This window comes from Geotrypetes seraphini, chromosome 9 (assembly GCF_902459505.1).
Source record: "Geotrypetes seraphini chromosome 9, aGeoSer1.1, whole genome shotgun sequence".
Classification (NCBI taxonomy): domain Eukaryota; kingdom Metazoa; phylum Chordata; class Amphibia; order Gymnophiona; family Dermophiidae; genus Geotrypetes; species Geotrypetes seraphini.
Window position 1 is genome coordinate 15,949,501 of NC_047092.1, and position 15,818 is coordinate 15,965,318.

The 15,818-nt window shown below is 40.6% G+C and overlaps 1 protein-coding gene across 2 annotated transcripts in view; it reads left to right on the forward strand.

Annotated features, from left to right (window-relative positions):
- UBE2H (ubiquitin conjugating enzyme E2 H) overlaps positions 1–15,818 on the forward strand; it is a 100,304-nt gene that overhangs the window by 55,053 nt on the left and 29,433 nt on the right. For both annotated transcript variants that reach the window (XM_033958141.1, XM_033958142.1), the window contains one exon: positions 5,345–5,384. In XM_033958141.1, coding sequence (XP_033814032.1) covers positions 5,345–5,384 — 40 coding nt within the window. The remainder of the gene's footprint in view (positions 1–5,344; positions 5,385–15,818) is intronic.

The window sequence follows — 15,818 nt, forward strand, 5'->3', positions numbered from 1 at the left end:
GTGTACAATTCTGGAGCCTTTACTTCAAAAATGTATAAACAGGATGGAGTTGGTCTAGAAGACAGCTACTAAAATGGTTGGTGGTCTTCGTCATAATGCATATGGGGGACAGACTTAAAGGTCTCAATATATATACTATGGGAGAGGGGAGATATGATAGAGATGTTTAAATACCTATGTGGCACAAATTCGCATGAGGTGTGTCTCTTAATTGAAAGGGGGCCTAGGATGAAGGTAAAAGGGGATAGATTCAGAAATAATCTCAGAAAATACTTTTTCATGGAAAGGGTGGTGAATGCTTGAAATAGTTCCTGGTGGAGAAGACAAAAAGTGTGTCTGAATTCAAGAAAGTTTGGGACAAGTACATTTGATCTGTAAGGGAGAGGAAGAGATAGTAATTGGCATGGTTAGGCAGACTAGGCCATATGGTCTTTATCTGCCTTTATTTTTCTCTTTTGTAAAGTCCCAATGCTGCTGCTTGTGGCCTAGGCAAGTTACTTGTCTTCATGATCTCAGGTTGTAATTTCTCTGGGACAGAAAATACCTCCTGTATATGAATATAACTTGCCTTGAACTTGATATCCAAAAAACAGGATAACAACCCAAATCCCTTCCACCTTTTCTCCCTGCTCTGTAAAATCCCTTCCATCTTTTCTTCCTGCTCTGTGTGTACTACAGAATAGGGTAAAATAATAAATTAAGTTGACCAGTGACATGGGTCAGTTTTCAGGATAGGTTTCTGCTCCCTGGATCAGTTGAGAGATGCAAGGATTTGGGTGCTACCTAGTGCCCAGACTTGATGCCAACACCAATTGCAGGGTTTCAGAATGAGCTTTGAGAAGTCCCTTGTCTGTTTCTGAAAAAGCAAGGATGACTGAGTCAGTAGGGGGATGTAAAATAAGGAAGGAAAATTCCTGCATATTGTGCTAGTTTCCAGTAGAGGCTGGTAATGATCTAAATGCATACCCAAAAAGGGGAGGAAACTGCTGAGTCAAAATGTCAGGAATTTAAAGGAACAAAGACAGTATGGTAGATAGACGAGAGGCTTAAAAGAGATGTAGAAATGTATTGGTAACATTTAGTCTCATTATTGTAGAGTATTTTATTCTTTCCTACATAGTTCTATTTTGCAAAAGCAATAAAAACTGAGGTTGTCTAAATTTAATCCAATTTTGATAGCAGTTGTTGGAAAAACAGAAAATACTTGAGAACCAGACAGCTCAGAATATAATCTAGAGCCCCACACGCATCATTTATCTCACCGAGTAAATTAACATGACCCTGGAACATCGTTTCTTAAAACATACATGACCAAAAATGCAGTATTTGGAGTAGGTTGAAGTTTGAAAGATTGCAAATGTAAAACATGAAGTTCTACTCTAGGTTTACAATAGAATTGAGGAACAGGGGTTTTGATACGTTTTGAATATAGGATTGTAGAATAGAATGGCACCTGCACAAAAGGAAAATACATATAGACTCAAAGAATATGGTCTCTAGAAATGTTGCCCATTCTTCCATTTCCATGGTGAAACCCAAAGTTTCCTTGAGCCTTATTTATATGTGCCAGCCATGACCACCACTACCACCTAGGGTCCTGTGCAGAGATGAACAAGGTATCATGAGCTCTGTTATCTGCCTAGGGATAGTTTTTCAACTTTGCATTGGCGCAAAACCATGGGTGAGTGTTCAGCTGAATTATTCAAACCACAGAGGTAGATAAATCTGACACTGGGTTCTGACTGGTACTAATGGAAAAATATTGAAAAAGCTAATTTATATTCTTGTGATGATTTTAAGACTTTGTAAATGAGTGGTACTATCCACTGGAGGTAGGTGGAAGGTAGAGAAACCTCCCCCCCACACACACTTTTATTAAGGATATTGGTGTGACTCTTTTTATATATACAGTACATATCTTCAAACTTGTTCTGAAAGTAAGTACAATTGTTGTCAGTAGCATTTTCCATGGCTTCTCACCAAAATTTGTCTTATGAGTTGAGTTCTAATGCCACTAGTCCAATTTCCCAAACTTAGGCCCAGATTCTCAAAACTTTTAATGCGGTCACTAAACTGGTTTCCGATGGTTTAGCCTGTACGCATTTTAGTGGCGGATTATCAAAATGACTTATCTTGGCCTTTAGTGAGCTTTCTAACAGTCTCTGACACTGCCATGCAAATGGGCTTTTCAACATTGAAATGAGCACTCCGGTAGATTCTTCGAAATCACCGAGCCATTCTTCAAGAGTGGCGTCTGCTTTTGTCAACAAAAATCAGCAACTGGTCCGGGGATGCCAGTACAGTGACAACACTTAAAGTGCATCTTGTGGTGTGTGTTATGATTGTGTTATAGCTTCCTTTGGCAACGGGAGAGATGCTGTCTCTCCTGCCACCAACCGACATCCCCCCTGTGGAGTGGCCTAAGGCTCTGATTGGCCCAGACACATAAGGCCCCAACCATAGGAGGGTCCTTAAACAGCTGGACCAATCAGAACCTCAGGCCTCTCCTGGTGCATCCCAGGATGCACCTAGGAGGGGGAAGGCCCGCTATTTTGAAGAGGCAGGCCAGCTGGTCAGAGGGAGTAGGCATCCCTTCATCTAGCCATCTGAAAATAAGGTAAGGGGAGGTCGGCGGCGGCACAGGGAGGGGGTTGCGTGGCGGCAGGAGAGTGTGGGCAACTCTCCCACTGCTAAGGAGAATTGGGGGAGGGTCTCAATTGGGCATCTCTCCCATTGCGGGTGGGCAGGGGGTATCTGGGCATTTCTCCCACTGATGAGAGGAGTTTGGGGGGGGTAGATGTGGTTGGGCAGCTGGAGACATTGGACATCTCTCCTGATGCCAAGAGGAGTTGGGGGGGGGAGAGGTGTTTGGCAGCAGGAGACATGGGGCATCTCTCCTGCTGTTGTGGGTTGTTGTTTTTTTGGTTTATTCTGCACATGCGCCCATCTCTTTAACCAGCGATGGCCACATGCAAATTTAGCAAGTCTTCGCTACTCTCTGCCAACCTCATTTGCATGAGCGTTTTTTTGGAGCATGGCTTTTTTTACCGTCGCTACTGTAACGGCTGCTTTTAGCAGCCCGTCAGGTTTTTTTTAGCGTTTTGTTGTTTGTTTTTTTTTGTTTTTTTTTAAATCTAGCCCTTAGGGTTAGATTTAATAAAATATGCCATCTCATTAGCACATGCTAACATGCTTTAACACCTTTTAGATCATAGGTTCCCAAATGGTGGGTTGTAGCTCTATGTGGTCACAACCTGGGTAAGTTCTTCATAAAGATGTCATTGGCTTATGCCTCTTAAGTTAGGGCTTATATCAAAGCAAAGAACCCATGGATGCTTGCACCATCTTTTTCTGCAGGCTATTTCAGTGGAAGATGCTTGCAGATTTTCCTAGTGCAGTCTACATTTCTTTCTCCCCCAATCTCACAAGTCCCTGGTGCACGTGTGCTCTTAACGCAACTGAAAATATGCATGTTTTAAAATGAATGTTCTTTTAACTGAATTGAGGAAGACACATTTTCAGAAGGCTGTTCTCACACAATACCTTTTACCTACAAAAATGAGTTTGAAAATTGCCCTCCATGTCCCTGAATTCAGCTCCATTTCTGCATAAATGTGCCAGTGAAAGTTTTCCTTTTGTACTATACAACTGTTGCCACATGTGTGCATGTTTTAGTATCAGGATGTCAGTTTGGTTTTCAAGATCTGAAGGTCACCATCCCCCCCTTAATTCCCATACTGCAAATCTATGGCCCGGCCCTTGTCTCAGGTAAGCAACATTTTGGTTGGAAAGGCCAAACAATCTCCAGCCCCATCCATGAGAGCAAAATGTTGATGGGCCATCTACATTCTGTTTCTTATGTCTGATGAGAGTTGTGTCAATCCATGAAACTTTCCTTCCCTTTAGGAACTACATGTCTAACTGTATGCTTGCACAGTTTGGAGAAATTAATGGTTGAGTAAATATTCAACCATTAATGCTGTGCATCAAGCATAGAAGCTTTAAATTCTAGAAATTACAGGCCTTATTCAAGAGATTTGTTACCCATTCTGGCTCAAATACTATAAACTGCTGCTAGTTAGGTGCCATTAGGCACCCAAACTGTGCCGGTTTTAATTGGTTTAATTGCCTTTAATCAATGCAACAATTGATCGCATTGTTTAAAAGCAATTAAAATGTAACCCCCCACCAAAAAAATGATGGGGCCTCTGTGAACAGCACTGGAACCATGACTATGGAGGCGCCTAAGGGTAAAATAGGCTTGGTTAACGCATGGAGTATCTTTAGGTGTCAGTAAGCACCTCCATAGTTGCAATTCTCATCACAGCTAGGTGCCAGAAATGTAGGCCTTGAAAACCCTGGCCTTTGTCTTTGGCACTTATCTGTAACGTAGCTGCAATTCTGTAAACAGCGCCTTTGTGTGATTGACATGCGATTGGTGTCTCTTTTGTAGGCAACTGCTGATTAAGGCGCCGTTTATAGAATCCAGTAAGACCTTTAGGATTTGATTATCTAAACAACAGTTTATCAAGTGGTATATGGTGAGGCATGGGCCAATGACATCTCTGGAGGCTATTTATCACAACGCACTTATGTAACAATATGCATTCACTATTAGTGTGCTAATGATATAGCAGGCTTTACTAAATTGAACCCTAAGTTTGGGAAATTCGACTAGTGATACTAGAACTCAACTCGCATGACAATTTTTGGTGTGAATTCTCAAATTGATTCTCAGAAGCTAGCATTTTCCATGATTTTATAGATATTGATGGTGATCCTTTAGATATTTAAAGTTATTTTTTCCTCTACCTTTCACCCATCTCCATTGGGTAGTATCATTTATAAAAGTCTTAGACTGTCATGAGAATATGAATGGAATATAAATAGAACTCTGCCAAAAGATCTTAAATTGAAGCTAGTGGTTTCTGTTTAGTTAAATCATTGATTTCAAATTATTATGCAAAATTTAGCCAATGTCAACTTTTGCTTTGTAAACCATTTGAGCTATGAGTTGATAACAGTATATGAAAACCGTTATGATAAATGTGAGCTTTTATCTTGTTAGTTCAGTCAGAACCCAGTGGTCAGGTTCATTTGCCTCTAGTTTGAATAATTCAGCTGAGGAATGGATCTTATAATGCAAAACTTGCATCTTAAAATATTTGTTAACGCAAGAAAGGTATCTTATCAAATGTCTAGCAAGTTTTATTTTTGAAGAAATCCTACACCTTTCAACTTTTGTAAATTCAGATAAAATTCTTAGCAGTGGGAGAGACTATTTTCCCTGTCTAGGAACTGTGTGTACTTTGTTTCTTCCGTTAACTAATATTTCCTTTTACAGGATTCATGAATAAAATTTTTCATCCTAACATCGATGAAGCGTAAGTTAACTTCCAAATTACTGAATGTGTTTGGTGTCCTGAAAAATCAGCTATTTGCATGACACGATTTGCTTTTTATTTTTTTGGCCAGAGCTGAGGGTCCAAACCATCTTCAGAAAGGGAATGGGTATTGAGGTGAATGCCTTGCGTTCTGTGCCCTGTGCTTACAGTAGCTTCACTCCTTATATCTAACATCGCTTGCATGCTGCTGGAGTTAAGGGTTGGTGCAGCTGTCCACATGGATTTCAGCACTGGACCAGGCAGTATAGTACCTCCCCTCATGCTCTTTAATTCAGTTGTCCAGCTCTGGCTGAACAACCTGGGTCACTACATCACCCTACAGTCAGTCTAGCTAGGGATGTTTTGAAGCCAATATTAATAACCTTGAATAGAGGACTCAGATCATTGGACAGTCTTGATATTTCATGGCTAGATATCGAGCACATGATTGCAGGGTTTTAGGGGTCTTGGTGTATGTGCCCTATCTGAGGACCCTTGCAATAATTGGTCAAATATAGTTTGAGAGGAGACATGAAATTGGTGGGAAAAATTCCCAACTGGTTGTTAATGAAGTCTTGTGTTATCAGACCCAAGCTCTAGTTCAACTTGAGCTTGAAGCACAAATGTGATAGGGGTAAGGCAGACTTGTATAATTTAGCATACTGAAAATGTATGTAAGATCATATGAATTACCACACTGGGACAGACTGAAGATCCATCAAGCCCAGCATCCTGTTTCCAACAGTGGCCAACCCAGGTCCCAAGTACCTAGCAGAAACCCAAAGAGTAGAAACATTCCAGAGCTCAGATTGTAATGTCATAATGCCTCATTCCACCAGTGCCTAACAGCCAACCTCACCAGTGATGTCATAGTGACTTGGCTCACTTAAGAATCGCCACACTAGGACAGACCGATGGTCCATCAATCCCAGTATCCTATTTCCAGCAGTGGCCAACCCAGGTCCCATGCACCTAGCTAGATCCCAAGTAGTTACACAAATTAACGTTTTTTTATTCTTGCTTTGCATAAATATAGCTAATATTAGGTATGGAGCTAGGAAAATTAAAATGTTATACTCAAAATGACACTCTGCTGTAAACCAAAATAATGGCCATTACTTTTGACTTAACATTTGATTAGACTTGACATTATGGGTCACTTGAACATTTAGTCTATTTGTGGATTTTACCAAGAGAGAAATGCTTTGTGCATTTGCTTATGAAAAAAAAAAGTTCTTTCCACATGCAATTGTAGAAGGAAAGAAAAAATTTAAAAGCCTAATATCAGTTACACATGGATAATGTGATGAATCTGCACGTTCTGTGAGATTAGCGTACCCTCCTATACTTACGGCTTCTTTCAGAATGCACACAGTATTCAGGGGAACCACCCTTCAGTCTTAATACATAAACACATGTATACTATTTTAAGCTCTCAAAAAACAATGTACACATGTTAAAAATGTCGTCTATTAGTTGTATCATGAATTGGTTGAATTTCTGTGCAGAGGTCACAGAGAAGGATTATTTTCATTGTGTTGGCAGTATGAGTTAGGTTGTGTGTGTGTGTTTTTCCAGCTCCAGCTTATCGTAATTGTGATTCCATAGCTAGACAAGTGAGGAGTCTGTTGGTGTAAATTTAAAGTAAAAATTGAAATGACAGGAATTGCTGCTGCACAAGTGTTTTTTAAATCGGTCACCTGCTGGTGGTATGCTCAGGACCAGAATAGCCATGTAGAAGATAGGAGGACTCTTCTAGTTTGTAACCAGTGAAGGATTTGTTCAGTGCCATGTGCAGGAGGATGTTTACCAACTTAAGTGGACAAATTGAGTAGTTTGTGCTGCTCTAGACCAATGCTTCTCAACTTCTTCAAGCCAAGTACCCCCTAAGTCTAATAAATATCAACTAGGTACCCTCGCCCAAGCTCTGCCCCTGACCCCCACCCCCATAATAATAGCACTAATTGTAATGCAATTTCTTTCATCCATTTTTCATATACACACAGTATAATCTTACAACATAATGGCAATCACAAAATTAAAAAAACAAAAGCACACTACGCAGAGAAAATGTTAATTATATATTCGGGTTTTTTTCAAAGAGGTCAAGACAGATGACTTTAAAATATGCTTTTAAAACGCTGGCCATCATTGGTGCGTTGATCCTGAATGAAGATAAGTAAATTGTGGTTGCTATTTGGACTTTCAAAACATTTTCTTAACCGTTTGCATTGCAAAGAGCACTTTTCAAGCAAAATAAAGGAGGTTTTTTATGCCCATGTGGTATCGCTTAGCCTTGCCTTATAGCCATTGTCACATTGACTCGTGTGGCGTGGTCCTGAGGCTTTTCCTCCTTTCATGTTTGATTGGCTAGAGCACCTGCAAATGATAGGGTGAAATTATATACCGTATATACTCGTATATGTCGATCTGAATATAAGTTGAGACTCCCACTTTTCCCCCCAAAAAGGAGGGAAAATGGTTGACCTGAATATAAGAAGGGAGCTTAATATTCAAGTGTCATGGATCTGCACCAAGTGCCCTTCCCTCACGTTTTCCCCTGCCAGGCTCTGCACTCAGCTCCCTTCCCTGCCAGATACTGCACCCAGCCCCCTTCCCTCCCTGCCTTGCAAGGCTCTGAACCCAGCCCCTTGCCCTGCAAGGCTCTGCCCCCTGCCCTACCAGGCTATGTAGTCAGCCCCCTTCCCTGCCAGGCTCTGAACCCTGCCCCCCTCACTACATGCCAGGCTCTGCACCATCTCCCAACTTCCTGCCCTGTACCCTCTTCCCCCTCTGGTGGTCTAGTGGTAGGCTGGGTCAGGAAGAATCCTTCCCATCCCGGCCAATATAACAATTTTTTTTAAACCCCCCCACCCCCGTGTATCTCTTCTCGCATCCCTGGTGGTCCAGCAGTGTATGGGCAGGAGCGAACTTTCTGCAACCCTCCCCTGCGTCCCTTCTTCTGTGCCCCTCCTCGCCCTCCAATCTCGCAGCCAGCGGCGCACCAGCACGCAGGAGTGAGCTTCTTCAGCTCCCGCCTCACCCTGCGCTGCTTGCTGAATGGGCGAGAAGGAGGGTCGCAGGGCAGGAGCACAGAAAGTTTGCTTCTGCCCATACACTGCTGGACCACCAAGGATGCGAGAAAAGGTACGTGGGGTGGGGGTAAAAAAATTTAGTATAGGCCTGGACAGGCGGGATCCTGCTTGTCCCGGCCTACCAGAGGCCTGCATCGTCCAGGAAGTGATGCTTATGAAGTGAGCCATAATGCTCTGTAATTGTATTAGTTTTCTCTTCCCCCCTCTGAAAATAGCTTTTGAACAATTTATTCAGTTCTACCATTGTAACTAGTGACCTGAGCTCCTGCTTTTCAGGTGCCAATCAGCACTTTGAATACTCTTATTTTCTATAGGAGATAAAGGCCAGTTCAGTGTTCTTTTTGAACATATTTTGATATGGGGCACATTTTAAATCTGATACTATAATTCACAATCCAATGAGATGCAAAGGTTAACCAACATAATACCCACAAAAGAAATGGATATAGTATTCCATCAAGATCTAAATTTGATGTGGAAGGTGAACAAACAGCTTCAAGATAAGGTTTTATGGAAGAATAAAAAAAAAGAGGTTGGGGGAATCATATTCCATAACTGGCTACAGCCCTGAAAATGGTCTGTAAGTGCAACCATCTACTCCCTATAGTTTTTCTGATTTGAAACATGTTTATTGATCCCAGTTTAAAAGGTAAAACATTCAAAAGTATAGAAAGATTTTATTTTTTCCATCAATGGCCATTGTTTGGGAGTAAAACATTTGTTTCCATGATAAAGAATCTGATGGTGCATTCCTCTGCAGGTGGTTGAAAGAAGATCACAGCTGCTTTTGTCTGCCCACAACTTTGGAACACTCAAAGACCTTTTAATGTATTTGTAGAGTAATGCATTCACAGATCATTGACCCCCTGAAAGAGATATTTTCTCAAAAAGAAAGAACATAAGCATTAACTTGGGACAAACTGAAGGTCCATCAAGCCCAGAAGCCTGTTTCTAATAGTGGCCAATCTATGTCTCAAGTGCCTGGCAAGATCCTAAGGAGTAAAACTGATTTTATGCTATCCTAGGAATAAGAGGTATATTTCCCAAAATCCATCTTAATAGCTTATGGATTTTTCTTTTAAGAATTTTTCCAAACCTTTTAAAATTTTTCTAAATAAGCTAATTGCTTTCACCACATTCTCTTGACAACAAATTTACCTGGTGCTGTCTAGAGTTAGCAAGGTTCCTTTTGAACTTCAAGATGCTTCCCTCTTAGACTTGACACTCAAGACAGTTTTTCTGCTTGCCATTCCTTCGGCACGGCGTGTGTCAGAACTACAGGCTCTGCCTTGCAGAGAACGGTTCCTCCATATTTTGGAGACTGGGGGTTTCCCTTTGGACAGTTCCTTCCTTCCTGCCGAAAGTGGTTTCAGTTTTCCATGTTAATCGGAAAGTGCATTTGCCTGGATATGCACAGTTCTTCTGTGTTATCTGGAGGTTATTAATGAGTTTGGTCTATTTGTGCTGATTTGTTCAGTTAAGCAGGGCGCTCCCACTTCCAAGGCCATGATTTCCAGATGGATCCGTAGAGACATTTTGTCAGTCTACATTATTTCTGGGTAAAGGTCTCCTGGTTCCATCAAAGTACATTCTTCCACGAGTGTGGCTTCTTCATAGGCTGCGGCTTGAGCTGTCTCCCGTGAGATTTGCAGAACAGCAACATGGTGTTTTCTTCACACATTTGAAGTTTTACAGAAGTGGATATAGCGGTAAGACAGGACTCTATCTTTGGTCTTCAGGATCGGCGCAGCAAGCTCACCCTAGCTTTTTGGGGACTGCTTTTGTGCATCCCATCTGTCTAGAATGTCTCGGCTATTACACTGGAAAAAGAGATTATGTACTTACCCTGGTAAGCTCTTTTCCAGCAGATAGGTTAGATGTTCTAGACCTCCGCCCAGTCCTTACTGCGCCTGTCTATTTTAGTCTGTTTATGCTTCTCCAAGCTGATTCTTGATTGTCAGCCCTTGTAGGCTGGGAAGAATGTGTATATATGTTTCAGTTTTATATGGGAGCAGTTTCTGAGCTCCTTTGAAGCTTGTGTTGGCAGTTAGCATTACTGTTGAGTAAATTCCTGAGCAGACCAGTTGGTTATGCCTGTTGCTACAGGTTCCTCTACTTCACGTGTATTGGGTGGCTCTCTGTGCTTGGGTAGTAACTGTAAGTGGAGCTAGAGAACCCAGTGAAGTACAGCAGAGGCGGAATGAAAAATCCAGAGTAGATTCCTTCTGCAGCAGCAGCAGCACGCGGCTATGGGAAATAACCAATCTGTCTAGAATGTCTTGCCAATCTACTGGAAAAGAGCTTATTAGGGCAAGTACATAATCTCTTTTTATGCCTCTCCCAGGGCTGCTGTTTTAGTCAATGATTTTAGATCTTCCATGTTTATGAACCATAGGGGTACAAGGCAAGGTTGCCCCCTGTCGTCTTTGTTTGTCCTGTCCACTTAATCAAGATATTTACATTGGCCGCCTTTGTGGAAGATATCCTAGTTCATATTATAGAACTTCAATGTTCATCGAGTGCACTCTTGGATAATATTGCGGAGTATGGTGATTTCGTGGACTTCCATTTAAATCAGACAGAGGCTCTACCATCTTCGGAAGAGTTAAAGCGCATGTGAGGGCCTTCCTTTCCCCTGAGATGGGCAACAGGATCTTTTTGTTATCCAGGTATCCATCTTTCATCCTTGACAAGGTGATTGTGTTCGCTAAATGTTGCAGACTACAAAAGATCATTTGGAGAGATGGTGAGATTTACCATTGTCGCTCATTGGTAGAATAGACCAGAATGGTGGTGTTCCCGCAGTGGTTATATGTATTACAAACATTACCATTGAGATTTCTGAAGAAAGATATGCGTTTAGATCTGTTGTCACGTTTTTGTTAGAATCATTGCAAACCTAAACTCAGATATAATTATGTGGTTGGTGTTTGGGGGCAGGGAGACCTGGGAATCCCCAGTTTTGGCCTCCATAATACAGCCTGCTTGCTGGGACACTTAAAAGATTGGATACTGACAGAGCAACAGTACATGCCAATTTTATTGGAGATTGCTTTTTATGCCCTTTGCGCTGCTTGCTTCACATGCCGAGGAAGGCCCTCCCCTTTTGGCCTACAAAATAGTGTCTTATTAAAACCTTTGAGAGATGTGTGGAGGACTCTGGTACAAAATCTGGAAGGGTTCCTGGGGTTACTGATCAATTATCAATACTAGGGAATATGGCTTTTGAGCCAGGAATGGACAATCCTGCATTTTCAGCGTAGGAACAGAAAGGATTATTTTTGGTAGGGTATTTTCTGGATGATACTGGAAGGCTACTTCCCTTGGCTATCCTTAAGGATGGATTAAGTAATCGTTGGGAGGATACATTTGCATACTATCAAGCATTTTATAGTGTTGATATTGAGGGGCCATCTCTCAACAGATAGGACAAAGAGAAGGGGTGATAGACTACGACACATCAGTTTGACTCTCCATAAAGCATTACATCAGATTGAGCAGAGCAAAGATATACAGCATCTAAAAGCAGGCTGGGAAGGGGAGCTCAAAGTTACATTGGGACATTTTGGGGAATATTTGGGGCATACCTAGGTTAATGGTACGACACTGTGGGAATGTTACTTTTGAGTGCTTTATACGGCATATTTTACTCGGGTACAGTTACAGAAAGTGGGAGGCATAGATTCTCCATTGTGCCTCAAGTGTCAGAAGGATTCTAACACACTTTCCCACTCCTTTTGAGACTGTTGGTATACTCGGAAATTTTTGGATGTAAAATTGTGGGAATGGTGGTGCAATTGGTGCTAGATATACTAGGGACCTTTGGACTGTTGCCCAGGGATGGGATCTTGATGTGTTGTAAGGTGTGTTTCCTAGCATGAAAATGTATATTGCAGTCTTGGATTTCTTCAAATCCTCCATCTTAGTAGACCTGGCAGAATCATACTGGGAAGCCAGTATGGTCACTTGGGAAGCCCCAGGTGCATTAGATAGTTTGTGAGCCCGCTGGGACAGATAGGGAAAATGCTTGAGTAACTGATTGTAAACCGCTTAGATAACCTTCATAGGCGGTATATACATAAATAACTATTAAAATAAAATAAAAGACGTCGGAAGCCATTTTTACTTACTTGGGATGAATATTTGGCTTCCTTAAGCCCCAGAGGCCATAGTTTAATTTTGAATATCTTATAATGGTGGAATTGATGGGAGAAAACTTTGGACAATATTGCTACAATTTGGGGGGAGGGGATTTGGAAGGGGATTTTTGGGGAGGAGGTGGGTTACCCTCTAGGGATCATAAGAGTATAGGCCCCCTAGGGTAGATGAGGTTCTAGGATATTGGGAAATATGTTTCATGTTGTATTTGGGGGCTGGGTATGAGGGAGATGGAGGGTTGGATGGAGGGGATAAAATGTAAAATCTTTTTGTTGACTGGTTGTTGATTTGCTCTTAATGGGTGACCACATAATGTTGTTTTGAGTGGTTGAAAATTACTTGTATATTGATTCTGGAATAACGGATGTCATCAATAAAATTCTTTAAATTAATCATACTGTTAATATTTTTAACCAATTCTTAATCCACATTAAGCTGCAGCTTCCTATCCTATGATTTTCTAACTTCTTCAGTAGTCATTCATGAAGTAATTTGTCAAGTGCCTTATAAAAATCCAAACATATGCAATCAACTGGCTCATCTTTTGTCCACTAGTTTATTCACCCCTTCAAAGAAATGTAGCAGACTGAAGCAAGATTTCCCTTGGCTAAATCCATGTTGGCTTTATCCTACTACTACTGCTATTACCTCTATCTTGAGTATTCTCGATTATTGCAACATTATTTATTTAGGCGCTCCCAAGGAAATTTTTAGGAAATTGAAGGTGGTCCAGAATACGGCCATCCGTCTTATTTTTGGCCTAAAGAAATGGGAACATGTTACTCCCTTCTGTCAAAAACTCCATTGGCTGGCATTTGAATCTAGAGTTCTGTTTAAGTTTTCATGTTTTTGTTATAAAATAACATTTGGCATATAACCGAGTTACCTTAACCCTCACTTTATCCTGAGCTATACTAATAAGAGTTCTCGAAGAATGCATTTGTTTGCGTATCCCTCAGTAAAATTTTGCCAGTACAAAAGGTTCTGCGAAAGAACCTTTTCCTTTCAGGGGGCTAAATTAAATATATGGCTTGCTGAATTTGTGTTAGAAGTGTCTTCTTATCTTGATTTTAGAAAACAGATAAAAACTCAATTATTCAATAGGCTAGGGTCTTAAATACATTTTTATAATTTTATCTTTTATTCTTTGTAAAATTCTCCGTGCTCTTTTATATTGTATGTATTTTTTTCCACTGTATGCCTTCTAATTTGTTGAATTTTTTTCTAAATAACTTGTACTGTTTGTATCATGTTCAATTGTTGTGAACCGCCTAGAACTTTCAGGTATGGCGGTATATAAAAATAAATTTATTATTACTGTTATTTCTAGAGTGCTACCTGAGACACACACAGCACTGTACAGAATCACAAAGGAGACAGTTCCTGCTTGAATTAGCTCACCATCTAATCTTTTATGCCTATGTACACATGCTCAGTAATTTTATTCTTTTATCATAGACTCTACCATTTTGCTCAGCACTGATATCAGGTTCACCGATCTATAGTTTCCTGGGTCACTTTTAGAACCTTATTTTTCCTCTAGTCTTCTGGTACCATGCTTGATTTTTAAAGATAAATTACATGTTACTAATAGCTCTGCAAGTTCATGATTACGTTCTCTTCGAGCTCTGGGATATATACCATCCAGTCCATGTGATTTGATAGTCTTTAGTCTGTCAAATTGCCCTATAATCCCTTCCAGGTTTAGAGATTTGTTTTGGTGCCTCTGGCTCCTCCCTATTAAATACGATATCTGGTATGGACATCTCCTCCCACATCTTCCTCAGTGAAGACCGAAACAAAGATTTCATTTAATCTCTCTGTTACACCCTTGTGCTCCCTGAGTGCTTCCTTTACTCCTTGGTCATCTAATGGTCCAACTGATTTTTACTGGCTTCTTGCTTCTAATATGCTTAAAGTTTTTGTTATGCTTGCTGCCAAGGCATTCTTTTTATTCAAAGTTGCTTTGCATTTGAATTGCCTATCTTTGTTGTTTTCTGTTATCTTCAGTTGGATCCTTCCATTTTCATGGCCGCCATGGAAGGCTTTGCCGCTGAGTGTTTTGGGGTGTTTTTTTTTCTATATTAAAGTTCTCCTTTTTAAATTTACTTGTTATATTAATGGTAGACTATTAGATGTTTAGGTAGTAGATATTGATTGCTGTATACTCCCTGCTGATTTTTGTTATCCAGGATTGTTTTTCAAAATCATAGTACAATTAACGCTTTGCCTGATAAGTATTGTTCCATGAGTCTTACCAGACCAGTCCAAACCAGTGGAATCTGCTCTCTCAGTGAGTGAAGATAGAACAAATTTGCCAGACTTCCTTATATCTATGTTGGTGCAACCAGTAATCAATATGTTGTTACAACAACTTCCTTTACTTAACTTGACAATTTTCTGTTAACATAATACATTTTTTAATTTTATTTCCTGGATATGTGCAAATTATATTTTCATGACTATAAAATACTTTCCCCTAGTTCTGTAATCTGTGTACATTTCTGCCCTTACTGCACAAAATTGCATTTGTATGAGTGTAGCTTAAAGAATTCTTACAGTTACATCTGTAACTTAATTGGTTAGCACCTTATTTTACCAGTTGGCAATAATTGGACTTGGTGCTAATTGCAGTTACGCACATAACTGCGCTTAGTTGCTATTCTGTAAACTTAGGTCCATATTCTATAAACAGCGCCTTAACTTGGGTGCCAGTAGGTGGCGCCTAAGTTAAGTGCAAAATGCCATTTAAAAGCACTTTTAAAACAAATTTCAAGATACCTACCAGTGCCTAAAAAAAGGCACCAGAATTGCGCCTGCGGAGGCATATTATGATGCCTAACACCACTGAAAATGTGGCTAATGGCAGAAGTTGCATTAGGCTCTGTAAAGCGCCTCCGTAGGTGTGACTCGCGTCAAAGGTTGGCACCGGAAATGTTAGCCTTGAAAATCCTGGCCTACATTTCCAGTGCCTACCTTTCTGGGGGGAGGGGGGGAACACCTTACAAACATCAAAACTTCCTAATTTGACAGTTTTTAAAACAGACCTCATCTTTTTAGGCTGCAAACTGTATTTCAAAAGTAAATTTCCATCAGGATCTAAAATATTTTATTACAATACTCCTTTTTCAGTTTCAAAATTCTTCAGGAGCCTTGCAGGGTACAAACTATCAAAAGAGAA